Source organism: Mesoplodon densirostris, chromosome 3, assembly GCF_025265405.1.
Source record: "Mesoplodon densirostris isolate mMesDen1 chromosome 3, mMesDen1 primary haplotype, whole genome shotgun sequence".
Classification (NCBI taxonomy): Eukaryota; Metazoa; Chordata; class Mammalia; order Artiodactyla; family Ziphiidae; genus Mesoplodon; species Mesoplodon densirostris.
The window spans coordinates 46,907,009-46,920,462 of record NC_082663.1 but is presented as its reverse complement, the minus strand read 5'-3'; the positions used below and the strand labels follow the sequence as shown (position 1 = coordinate 46,920,462).

The 13,454-nt window shown below is 39.2% G+C and overlaps 1 protein-coding gene across 1 annotated transcript in view; it reads right to left on the bottom strand.

Moving 5' to 3' along the window:
* RAB3C (RAB3C, member RAS oncogene family) overlaps positions 1-13,454 on the bottom strand; it is a 279,596-nt gene that overhangs the window by 164,233 nt on the left and 101,909 nt on the right. Inside the window, exon 2 of the mRNA XM_060091709.1 lies at positions 6,957-7,075. Coding sequence (XP_059947692.1) covers positions 6,957-7,075 — 119 coding nt within the window. The remainder of the gene's footprint in view (positions 1-6,956; positions 7,076-13,454) is intronic.

Sequence of the window (13,454 nt, the reverse complement as noted above, 5' to 3'; positions counted from 1 at the left end):
AAAGGGACAGCCTCTATTTCCTCAAAACGATTTGTTACTTTGCTGCTATTCTCTCTAAATCTCTATACTTGCTTTCTTAACTGACTAGAATTTATGTGTAATTAAATTTTAAGAAACTATTCACTTCATCTAAATCTTCCTACAGTTAGATAGTTTAAGGATTTTACTGAGATCACAGCCAACAAGCATTTTCTTTTCTTTCTATATAATGAAAGTACATTTTGTTGAGAAGAGTATTTGAAACTTTAGCTGCAAATACATTTCAATTAATTTTTCTTTTGCTATGTATGTTTTTCTGTATTTTTTCTAGCCTTAAGGTCAGTACTTGGATACCAGTAATTTAAAGAATCTGTTCCTTTGTACTTGTTTTGCTTACGAATACCTTATTTCTTGTTGTAGAAAGGCATCGTGGAATATCAGCAAGCCCCTCCTTCCCCACTGCTGCTGGACAATACTGTATATGTAAGCAAGTTAGTACTGCTGAACTGGATTTTTTTCCCAAACAGGTTTTTTTTCTTACTATACAACTCCATTTCTATTCCTTAAACATTTCCCAAGGTTTTTGATGGGTTGAGTTCATTAATTAACAGTAATTTTTAAAATACCCATTTTGTGCTAGTTACTACATTAAGTAGGAAATACAAAATTTTTCTCTACAAATAGTTTATATTCTATTAGGAACTTAAGACAACTATATACCTAACAACAATAAAAAGTTGAATATAATATCACCATAGCAGCAATACATATATGATATTAAATCTTTGCTGGGAGGAAGAATAGAACCATTAATTCCTATGTTGGTCTGAAGTAATTTCTATATTTTTTTGTTGGGATATCAAGGAAGTATGTGAACCTCTATAGTTCCTTGGATCATCCATTCAAAATACATATTGGATTAATGTGGTATATATATACACAATGGAATATTATTCAGCCTTAAAAAGGAAGGAAATTCTGACATATACTACTTCATGGAATGAAACTTAAGAACATTATGCTAAATGTAATCAAAACTACAATGAGGTATCACCTCACACTGGTCAGAATGGCCATCATCAAAAAATCTACAAACAATGAATGCTGGAAAGGGTGTGGAGAAAAGGGAACCCTCTTGCAGTGTTGGTGGGAATGTAAATTGATACAGCCACTATGGAGAACAGTATGAAGGCTCCTTAAAAAACTAAAAATAGAACTACCATATGACCCAGCAATCCCACTACTGGGCATATTCCCTGAGAAAACCATAATTCAAAAAGAGTCATGTACCACAATGTTCATTGTAGCTCTATTTACAATAGCCAGGACATGGAAGCAACCTAAATGTCCATTGACAGATGAATGGATAAAGAAGATGTGGCACATATATACAATGGAATATTACTCAGCCATAAAAAGGAACGAGATTGAGTTATTTGTAGTGAGGTGGATGGACCTAGAGTCTGTCATACAGACTGAAGTAAGTCAGAAAGAGAAAAACAAATACTGTATGCTAATGCACATATATGGAATCTAAAAAAAACGGTACTGATGAACCTGGTTGCAGGGCAGGAATAAAGATGGAGATGTAGAGAATGGACTTGAGGACATGGGGAGGGGGAAGGGTAAGCTGGGATGAAGTGAGACAGTAGCATCGACATATATACACTAGCAAATGTAAAATGGATGGCTAGTGGGAAGCAGCCGCATAGCACAGGGAGATCAGCTCGGTGCTTTGTGATGACCTAGAGGGGTGGGATAGGGAGGATGGGAGGGAGACGCAAGAGGGAGGGGATATGGGGATATATGTATACTTATAGCTGATTCACTTTGTTGTGCAACAAAAAATAACACAACATTGTAAAGCAATTATACTCCAACAATAATATAAAAAATAAAGAACATTATGCTAAATGAAATAAGCCAGTCACACACAAAAAAGGAAATACTGTATGATTCCACTTATATGAGGTACTTAGAGTAGTATGAATAGAGCGGTTATATTCGTGGACATAGAAAGTAGAATAATGGTCCAGGGGTTGGGGATAAAGGAGAATGGGAAGTTATTTAATGGGCACAGAGTTTCAGTTTTGCAAGATGAAGAGTTGTGGAGATGGACTGTAGTGATGGTTGCACAACAATAAGAATGTATTTAATACCACTGAACTGTGCACTTAAAAATGATTAAGATTGTAAATTTTTTTTTTTTTTTTTTTTTTTTTTTTTTTGCTGTACGCGGGCCTCTCACTGCTGTGGCCTCTCCCGTTGCGGAGCACAGGCTCCGGACACACAGGCCCCGCGGCCATGGCTCGCGGGCCCAGCCGCTCCGCGGCACGTGGGATCCTCCGGGATCGGGGCACGAACCCACGTCCCCTGCATCGGCAGGCGGACTCTCAACCACTGCGCCACCAGGGAGGCCCCGTAAATTTTAAGTTTTGTATATTTTACCACAATAAAAATTTAGAAAAAATTTTAAATAAAATTGTACTGTATTCAGTACTAGGGAAAAGAGATGAATGAACTCACGCTGCAGTACAGAAGACAAAATGTAATCAGATAAAAACAGAGTCTGCTAGGTTTTTTATGTGGTCTGCAGAAAGTGCTAGTGTGGCATGGAAGCAGAGATATGGGAGTGAATAGCATTGTCCACTGGGAATGGAAATTGTGGTGGGTGGGAAACAAGATAGTGGTATCATCAAAAGCTTCATAGAAGAGTTGTTATTTGAGATGGCCTTGAAAGGAGAATAAGAATTTAGAAAGATAGCAGAGAAGGTATTCCAAGCAGAGGAACAGAGTTATTGAAAGAATGGAACATTAGTAAATTGAGAAGAGTGGTAGGAGATGATGTTAATGGAATAGCTATGAGGAGGCAACACTGCCCACCACGTTAGAGGGTGTGGACTTAATTCTAAATCAATGGTCTTAACCAGAAATGGGCATCAGGATCACTTTTAGAGCCGACACACATACATATACCAATATTTATCACCGCAGACTTGGTTTTGTTTGTATAGAGTGGAGCCTGGGCTTCTTCATGCTGTCAAGGCTCCACAGTGATTCAAAGAGGCTCCCAGAATCTCCACTATAAGTAATAAGACATTATGAAAGGTTTTATTATTAAGATGAGAGACGTTACTTAGCTCTGACGGCAATATGATAGATGACCTGGAGAGGGTGGGACTTGCCAGTAAGCATACAAGGTAGAAAATTTCTAAAGTGCTGAGAGCTAAGGTTCTTAAAGAGCTCAGGACAGTCTGAATTTAGACAGGGGCAGTAAGGACAAAGGCCTTCAGAAAGTTAAAACTCCTGGACTTGGTGGTCAGTGAGATGTAATGGGTAAAGAGAGAGAAATCAAAATTAGAGCTCAGATTTCCACATCAGACAACTGGGTGCAGGTGGATCCACTAACGGAGATAGTAAATATTGGCATAGGTAGTAACTACAACATCTGGCAGATTGACTGTCAAAGAGTAGGTGCTCTGGTCTTCCCTGGTGGTGCAGCGGTTGAGAGTCCGCCTGCTGATGCAGGGAACCCGGGTTCGTGCCCCGGTCCGGGAGGATCCCACATGCCGTGGAGCGGCTGGGCCGCTGAGCCTGCGCGCCCGGAGCCTGTGCTCCACAACGGGAGAGGCCACAACAGTGAGAGGCCTGCGTACCGCAAAAAAAAAAAAAAAAAAAAAAAAAAAAAAAAGACTAGGTGCTCAATACCTGTTGAATGAATGAAAAATCCCTAGTAAACCAATGATTATACAGTTGTGGATGAAAACATGACTAAGAGTTGGTTTATGGATAAGCTTTGTTGGGTTTTGACAAATCTAGATATCTGGGGGAGGTGGAGTGGAAGGTTGTGAAAAAGAAATGCAAAATAGAGGGTACCATCAAAACACAAAACCGGGGCTTCCCTGGTGGTGCAGTGGTTGGGAGTCTGCCTGCCGATGCAGGGGACACGGGTTTGTGCCCCGGTCCAGGAAGATCCCACATGTCGCGGAGTGGCTGGGCCCGTGAGCCATGGCCGCTGAGCCTGTGCGTCCGGAGCCTGTGCTCCACAACGGGAGAGGCCAAAACAGTGAGAGACCCGCGTACCGCAAAAAAACAAAAAAACAAAAAAACACAAAACCCACAAAGGTTGGAAAGTTTAGGCTCAGTTCCAAAAACAGTGAACGGTTCAGTTTGGCTTTAGAATAGTGAGAGATGAGACTGTAAAAATATAGGGACTCCATGATGTCATGTGTCTGGAAGTCAGTCTGAGGAAGTTTTAATTAATTAAGGAGGTGATGGTAAGTCATGGCTTTTGGGCAGGAGTCTTCCATGATCTTTAGGATCATGTTCTTTTGGGAGACTCTTATAGCAGCAGTGGGGTAGGATGGATTGGGATGGGAAGAAATCTAAGGGGGAAAAGATCAGTTAGAAGGCTATTATAAAGGAAGAAGCAAAAGATAAGAAGAAGAAGTGGAGCCATGATGGTCACGTGATTTCTCAGGCAGGAGCAGATTCAAAGGATAGTCAGGAAAAAATTAATATGCAAGATCAGGCCCCAGAATAGGATGGATGGAAGTTAGAGCTGGATACACGGTGGAACCTGGGTGGCAAAGCATTGTGGCCTCAATGAACAGCAAAAATTGAAGTCAGGAAGGTGAGCAGTTTCAGGTGAAGACAATTGATTCTGAGATGGCAGCAGGATGTCCAGGTGTATAAATATTTCGGCTACCAGGAAACGCAACAATACACTTCACAAGACAGACTGGGGCCCGATAGTTAAACTTGGGAGCCATCTGGTACAAGTGATAAATGATGTGTACAAGTGGATAAGATGGCCAAGGAAACAGAATAAGCCCAAGAAAAAAGCCATGAGAGGATGCTTACCCTTTGCTGGGTGAGGGAGGGAGTGAAAGCTAGGAAGTAGAAAGAGGAGCGGTCTGAGAGACACAAGAATAATCTGGGAAATGTGCCTCTAAGACAACAGGAAACAGAATTTCAAAGGAAAGAGTGGGTAAATAGAGTCAGATAGTTAGAGAACTGGAGGAGGTAGGGGAGAAGTGAGATAGGGCACATGGTCTGTTGACAGGTGAGGGAGCCTGGGTGGGGTTGCAGAGGGAAGGCGTGGAGGAGGGCATGAGGAAGCTGCCCTTTTCCACAGTGTTTCTGATGCGAGAGTCAGAGGTACTGCTAGGATGGCTCTTGGCACTGTTATCACTTGGTTTCAAAGAACTCAACAGATCCATCTCTTCTCAGTCGTCATATAACGTTCATTGGAACAACGGGCCAGAGCTATGGGTGCAAACAGATTTAGGAACCCTGATGTCTGAAATCTAATTCATGAACACTCCTGGGTCTTATCATTTCCTGAGAGGAAATAGTCAAAGTTAAAATGACCATTTTGTATGACAATATGTGTGCCAGAGCTATGTGTGGCAATTAACTGGATAGCACCACGGTATTCATTGAACCAACCTTTTTGTTACTAATTTGAAATGCTACTTTTATCATAAACCAAATCCCATGTGGCTTTGTGTCTATATCTGGACTCTCTATTTCATTCCGTTCTATACCAAACTTCCTGGTATTTGATTGGGATTGCCTTGAGTTTATGAATTTATTTGTGAAGAACTGACATTTTTTACAATAGTCAGTCTACTAAAAAGGGATGTACTTAAGCCTTCTTCTATGCCCCTCAGTTGAAGATAATTATTTTTTCATGGAGGTCCTAAGCTTGTCTTTTTCAGTTTACAGCTATATATTTCCCTTTTGAGTTGCTATTGTTAGTGGTATTATTACTATATTTTTGTATTGTAAGTGTGTGTGTGTGTGTGTGTGTAAATAAGAAAGATGTAGGTGCATTTTCAGATAAGCAATAAAAATTTTAAAGAAACGATCTAAGGCAAATTGAAATTTTTAATAGCATCTGACATTCACTGAGCTGATACACATATAAAAAATCATTTTGGATAATACTATCATGTGAAACAGAAAAAAATAATGTTTATTTTACCTGTGTATTGCTAATTTTTCCTTCAATAAGACAAGCCATGACTGTATTTGGAGTTAAAATGTGGTGTCTGTTTAGTCCTGGTCCTACCAGTGAGCTCGCTTTCCTCCTAATACCACACAAAGCCCAACTAGACTCTGGCTCTTTCCACAGAAAAGTAGCCCTGTTCCACCCTGCTGCTTTAATTCATGCCCATGACCACGACCATCAGCTTTTCAGTGTCTCCTCCTGCGGTGCTGGTGGAATAGGCTGAAGGAGCTGCAGCCACAGCAGTCAACCCCCCATAGCAAATCACACAGACAGAGGTGTTTTCACATGGTTTGATGTAGCTGGGAGTCAAGAAAGGTTTCAATTTTTCTTTTTCTTCATCCCAGTCCTTTGGAACTTTTCAATTTGAAGGAAAACTGAAAACTATCTAACAAATCCAGATAAGGGGTCAGCAAACTTTTACTGTAAACAGCTAGGCAGAAGACGTTTTAGGCTTGTGGGCTGTATGGTCTCTGTTGCAGCTACTTAACTCTGCTGTTGTACCATGAAAGCAGTCATAGACAATAAGTAAATGAACCTGGCTGTGCTCTAATAAAACTTTATTTATAAAACAAGTGGTGAGCCAGTTGTGGCTCATAGTCCAGATTTGGCCTATGGTTCATGGTTTCCAGATTCCTATTTTAGACCAGTATACTTCCAGACCATTCATTATCTGTACTTCAAAAAATCAAAAGCAATGTACTTGTCCCGATGAAACTAAAGATCACAGGATGCAAAGCATTGGAGTGAATAAAATAGAGCAAAATCATCAAAATGATTTCTTATCAATCCTTCAGTGAGTCTGAGCATAGCTAGCCCTTGTTTGCTGTATGAAACACAAGTGGGATCACAGTATATAAAAATACACATATTACATTGTGGTGTGATCACTGCTTTGAGGAGGGAGAGAGAAGTGAATGAAAAAAAGTCATTATTAGTAATGCGAACATTTGCTCTTACTTACCAATCCTGTACTGCATTGAAGGATTCTTCATTTGTGATGTCATACATTAAAATAAAGCCCATGGCTCCACGATAATAGGCTGTGGTGATAGTCCTGTATCTTTCCTGGCCTGCTGTGTCCTACAAAATAAAAATAATAATCTGTCAGAAAATGAGGCAATACACCTTCTGGTTATTATTATTCCCAAAATAGTCATAACAGAGAGTCTAAATTGTATTTACAATGTATAGCTATATATGTTTTTCAGTCTTGTTTTTCCTAATGATTTTCATATGGCCACTCTGCAGTATTATGAGCAAATCCTTTTTTTTTGGGGGGGGTGTAAAGAACTAGCTCAAAGTACCTTCTACATATGTTCATTCCCATTAAGGAGCATTTAACTATAGAATAGAAAATAAGAAAGATCATACATATCAAAATCTGTGGCTTTTGTAGAGTTTAAAACCAGAAGAGTACATTAGCTCCATCATTGTGTATTTACTGTCTATCTGTTAAGTACAAGCCTCTGTAGGTAAAAAAAAAGAAAAGGACCTTTTATGAAAAGGTCCCTGCATTTAAAAGCATGCAGTGTAGTTTCCATTTATTCAATGGTAAAATGACAATTAAAATACCTACTTTTGGGCTTCCCTGGTGGCGCAGCGGTTGAGAGTCCGCCTGCCGATGCAGGGGACACGGGTTCGTGCTGCGGTCCGGGAGGGTCCCACATGCCGTGGAGCGGCTGGGCCCATGAGCCATGGCCACTGAGCCTGCGCGTCCAGAGCCTGTGCTCCGCAACAGGAGAGGCCACAACAGTGAGATGTCCGTGTACCGCAAAAAACAAACAAACAAACAAAAAAACCTACTTTGTGTGGGTGTTTGAGTCGGACAGATCTGGAGATCCCACTCTCCCATTAGAGAGCTTGCCGGGGGGGACATGCACAAGCTGCTGAGCCTTTAGTAACTTAAACCCCCTAAAGTATAGCATGCTTGTTTGGGTGACATGAAATAATGCATGGAAAGTGCTTCACAGAGCCTGACACATAAAAAGTGGCCAATAAATGGTAAGAACTGGCTGTTATTCCTGAAATGTGGGAAGGCAAGGCTAACACAGGATGGTAGATGGCAGCTTACAAATGCAGGGGCTCAGGGCCTGCAAAAGAGTCTCATGCAGCAGTGAAATCTGAGAATCAGAGGCAGCTACATCACTGAAATGACCTATATAGGTCACAGATACTGCACGGTGTAGTTGAAGAAATTATTCCTCAATTCAACTAACTCTTTCTCCTTTGTCTTCTCAGGATCTGGGGTATAACTTATAACCCAATGCTCCTTGGCTTCCCCCTTCACCACTTTCCCAGGGGATTGGGCTCTGATTTCTCTGTCCTAGTATTCTAGGTGCTTAGCATTTTGGACAGAAATGTCACCTTCTATCTGACTTCGGTCTGGGTCCTCTTTCTTCCCTTCTCCCAGAGATGTCTCCTTTGTATACAAAGTGCATCCCAGTTCCCCCTAAGGCAATATTAATAGGTCTTGAAGGGAAAGCTAATGTGTTGGATGATTCAAGAAGAAGTTCCTTTAGCATCAAAATGAAGTGAACATCTCCTGGGTCTCACTCTTAGAACAGGTTCATGTTGGACACACTGTTCCTCACCTGTAGGTACCCTCCTGCTCAGATGCTTGCACTCCACCTTGGACTAACAGTAGGAAACTCAAGAATGCTCACAATTTTCTCCTAATTTGTGTGGTTTATTCTATTTGGCTCCTGGAAGTTCAGAGAATGGTAACCAAAGAAGGCTGAGGAAATCAGCAAATGATTCCAGAAGGATGTGGGCGTGTGAAATAAAACTTGAAAATTAGCAAAGGGTGTGACTGTTCATGAGCAACAAGTATACTCTACACTTGGAGTAGGGATAAGGCTGGCCTGATTAGAGGTGTTTATTGGGTAATATTTTTGAAAGAAGTTTCCAAAGGTAAGATAAAAACAGATTATGGTACCCAAAATAGCAAAAATGAAGCAAAACAAATGAGGAAGGTCTTTCAGAACATACCACTAATTGGCAGAAAATAAAAAGGAAAAGTCTAGATTTCACCACATGAAAATGTGACCACTCCTTGAATATAAAAAAATGCTATGAAGAAAATTGAAATGATATATAATCAAATGATATTTGAATATTTTACTATACTTTGCTTAGTATTTTATAAATATGAAGGTATAGATATTAGAGATAAACTTGGAAATCAAAAACTGCATGTAATTGGGACAATCATACAAATTTATTAGACAGAAAGAAGCCAATCTTGAGCTTATTTGCATATTTTTGGATATTCGTTGGATATGATTCCATTAACAGTATATCCAACTGTGAAATGAAGGAGAAAGTTAGAGAACCAAATGCCCAAAGACTGTGTTTAAAAAGCATGGTATAATTAGAGATTGTGTAATATATTTTAGCTCTCTGGGGAACAGAACCCCTTATAACTAGTCATTCTATTTTAAAACTTAGGCACTTTTGTCTTGGGTTCATATTTTTCAGAATACATTATCTATAAAATTACCATTTTTTTTTCCTATGGTGAAATAATTTTAAATAGCTTTCTTTATCTCTTGCTAAAATATCTTTTTGGCATTGACCGAGTAGCCTTCTTACAGGTTAGGGACCCCCTTCCTGCTGCTTTCTCTATACAAAAGACAGCTTTCCCCCAATTTCTCAATAGGAGAAAACAGCCAATATGCCCGAGCCACTGCTAAAAGGTGACCCAGACCCTTCCTATCAAGCATGTCTTCAATACAGACACTAAATAATGTTGTGTTGAAAAACTATGACATTTTCTCTCTCTTCTTGACCTCTTCCAGTGATGGCTTCCTCTTTCATAAGATGTTAATTTTATTTTGACAGTAAAGAAACTAGATCTAGCGTTATAAAACATATCAATTTCACACTGGAAGTGTATTTAATCTTCAAGGGAGCAGAAATCTAGGTCCCGTTACATTATGATTGAGATGTTACAGGAAAGCACGGGGTTGGATAGCCATTACGTATCAAAATTTTAAAACAGAGAGAGGGGGACAAAAACAGCTTTTAAGGAAAAAAAAAAAAAAGAAGCTTTCAGACAGCACTTAAGTCACAGCAAGGGGCAGGACCTTCCACAGGATTCTGCCTTGAACCCAGAAACACAATCTCATTAGAGGTAGTTGTCACCTCAGAGCTCTCAGGGAGAATAAGAAATTGCACCAAGTAGGGGAAGTGTAGTAAGAAATACAAAGAGGAAATTTCCTTTCCAAATGCAAAGAAAATAAAAAGAGTAAAATTAAGCTAATAAACAGACACTAGTTGGCTCTGCATTGGTTTTGAGTACCGAAAACAATTTTAAGATTACAAACTCACTAGCATTTTCTCTCCCATTATATTAGGAAGAAAAAGGAGTCAGAAAAAATACTTCATTACATTTGACATTTACTAATAATGATAGAAGGTTATATTGGAAAGAAAAGAACATTTATAATGTCAAGTGCCACTAACGTAATTAAATGTGAGAATCTCAAAAGGTAACTGACTAAAATGGTACTTCTCAATCTGCTCAGGAAAATGGCTCTAAACTCTGGCTTTGCCTTGTCGCTCTGCCCAGTTACTTCTAATAACTGGAGATACCTGCTGGTTTTCTATAAATGTAGGCTTCTGGTGACTGAAAAACACAACAGGAAATCTTTCACAAAAAAAGGGATAAAAATATGATTTAAAAATGAAAGCTTTCTTCAAAGAGAGTTAGCTTTCATTTTTCTCTCTTTTAAGAAAAAATAAAATCATCTTAGCTGGCTTAAATTTTTTTTTTTTTTTTTTTTTTTTTGCTGTACGCGGGCCTCTCACTGCTGTGGCCTCTCCCGTTGCGGAGCACAGGCTCCGGACACACAGGCTCCGCGGCCATGGCTCGCGGGCCCAGCCGCTCCGCGGCATGTGGGATCTTCCGGGATCGGGGCACGAACCCGTGTCCCCTGCATCGGCAGGCGGACTCTCAACCACTGCGCCACCAGGGAAGCCCCTGGCTTAAATATTTTGACTTCTCAATCATGTTTTTAGGAGGAATTTTTGGCTTAAATGATAGGTTTGATTAGCAAATACTTGAATATCTGTCAAAAAAGAGCTCTAAAATCGAAAACATTAGCAGTTTGATAAGTAGTAGCTAGGAACGTTTTCAGTTTGAATTTTGGCATTTTTGTCTGTTTTTGCCTTATGTTTTCTTTCTCTGGTGAAACTTGTTGCGGAGCACAGGCTCCGGACGCACAGGCTCAGAGGCCATGGCTCACGGGCCCAGCTGCTCCGCGGCATGTGGGATCCTCCCGGGTGGGGGGCACGAACCCGTGTCCCCTGCATCGGCAGGCAGACCCTCAACCACTGCGCCACCAGGGAAGCCCACATTTTATTTTTTTAACTGCATGTAGTGCATTCTCAAACACTTCTGAGGTCACACAGAGATAATGTGCAGTTTTAGGATTGAGCAAATAGCTTTCATTTGTAAAATCTGGGTTATACTGTAATTTGTTTTTGTTTTGGTGGTTACTTCTCTCTGTATTGGATTAAAGGGAAAATGGAAGTAATCATTAGTAAAGAAACATAACTCAAATAATATCACTACCATCAAAATACATTTATTGAATGTCTAGACAGAGGAAAATAGATTGAAGGACAGACAATCCTGATACATGATAAATTAGGTAATTTTATAGGTGGAGAAACTAAACCAGAACACATTGGTGTTAACTGATCAACAAAGGTAATTTAATTAAGCTAAAGGAAATAATATGTAATAATCCAAAGAGGAAATCAACAGCAATGTAGGATGAGAACACTGCAACATAAGACATAAAACACATTTTATCTAGTGAACTTCTAAATAGACACAAATATGTGAAATGGAATAAACACTCAGTCATTTAGCATTCAAGCAAGTTGCAATGTTTTAACTTGTACCTTGCTACCTTCTACCTGTAGGAATTATTTTGAATCATCAAAGGAAGATTAAATGATGCTCAATATAATTTAATATTAATGCTGATTGGGTGATTGATTCATTCATTCATTAAACAATAAGTGAACACCTATTACCAGTTACGGACTGTGATAGATATTTATTAAATTTATTTTATGTATTCGAGACGTATTTTTGTATATTTAAAAATTCTACACTTTAAAAGCATTTCATTAATCAGGATAACATATTCCTCACATGTCTACAAAATATTAGACATGAAATATCATTTCTAAAGAACCAGACAGCATAGCAATTTAAAATTGTAACTGAGACCATCTGCTCAGTGGTGAGGTTCTCCAATTCATAGTCACAGTTATGGGTTGTACTGTGTCCCCCCTCCACCCCTCAAAGTATGTGAAGTCCTAACCCTAGAACCTGTGAATATAACCTTATTTGGAAATAGGGTCTTGGCAGATGTAATCAAGTTAGGATGAGTTCATACTGGATTACAGTGGATTCTAATCCTATGACCAGTGTCCTTTCAAGAAGAGAAAACAGAGACACAGAGAAGGCCACATGAAAGCAGTAGCAGAGATTGGAGTGAAGTATCAACAAACCAAGAAATGTCAAAGATTGCTGGCAACCCCTAGAAGCTAGGAGAGAGGAATGAAATGAATTCTCCCCCTAGAGCCTGAGAGAGAGCATGGCCCTGTGATACCTTAATTTAGGACTTCTAGCCTCCAGAACTGTGAGACAATAAATTTCTGTTGTTTTAAGTTTGTGGTACTTCATTACAGCAGCCGTAGGAAACTACTGCAGTCATCGACCCCAGTTTGCAATCTTCATGATCAGGGCAAAAGCAATATAAATTTCACAGCTATCCACATACCCCTTTACTACTTTACAGGAGAGAAAATATAGAAGATTAACAGCAGTCTTATTGAGAAGCCTAACATAGTCTCACGAAGATGTTATGCTAAAATGCATAACTATATTCCATTTACGAAAAACTATTTCTATTCAAAAAAGATGAGTTGATATATCTTATTGCTTTAAAAAAGTAGATCTTAAATATACATGAATACATACATATATTGTTCTTAGAAAGACAGAGCACCATTGCTTGAAGCGATACACATTATATACTGTTTCACATTGGAATTTCATCCCCCAATTTTTGAAATGCTGTTACAGAAAAACCTAAAGTCATAACATACACTGAGACACTACTCTCCAAAACAACAGAAACAACAAAATGCTGATTATTATACATGACTTCTTTTAGGTGATGTTACTTTCCTCCCAGTTGTATTTATTTTTTAATTTCCATAAATAGGCAGGCATAAAGCAGCATTGAACATAGTCTGATAAAAATAGTAAGCAAAACAGGAAGCTCAAATATTTTATGCTTTCTTGTTGCATGCTTATTTTTGGAATAAGAACTTTTTTTCCTTACAGCAGTTAATCGTCCATTAAAATGAAATTTACAAACCACTTTTCCCGACTGATCTTGTACAGTCAGTTTGAATTCATTTACAGACACTTAGT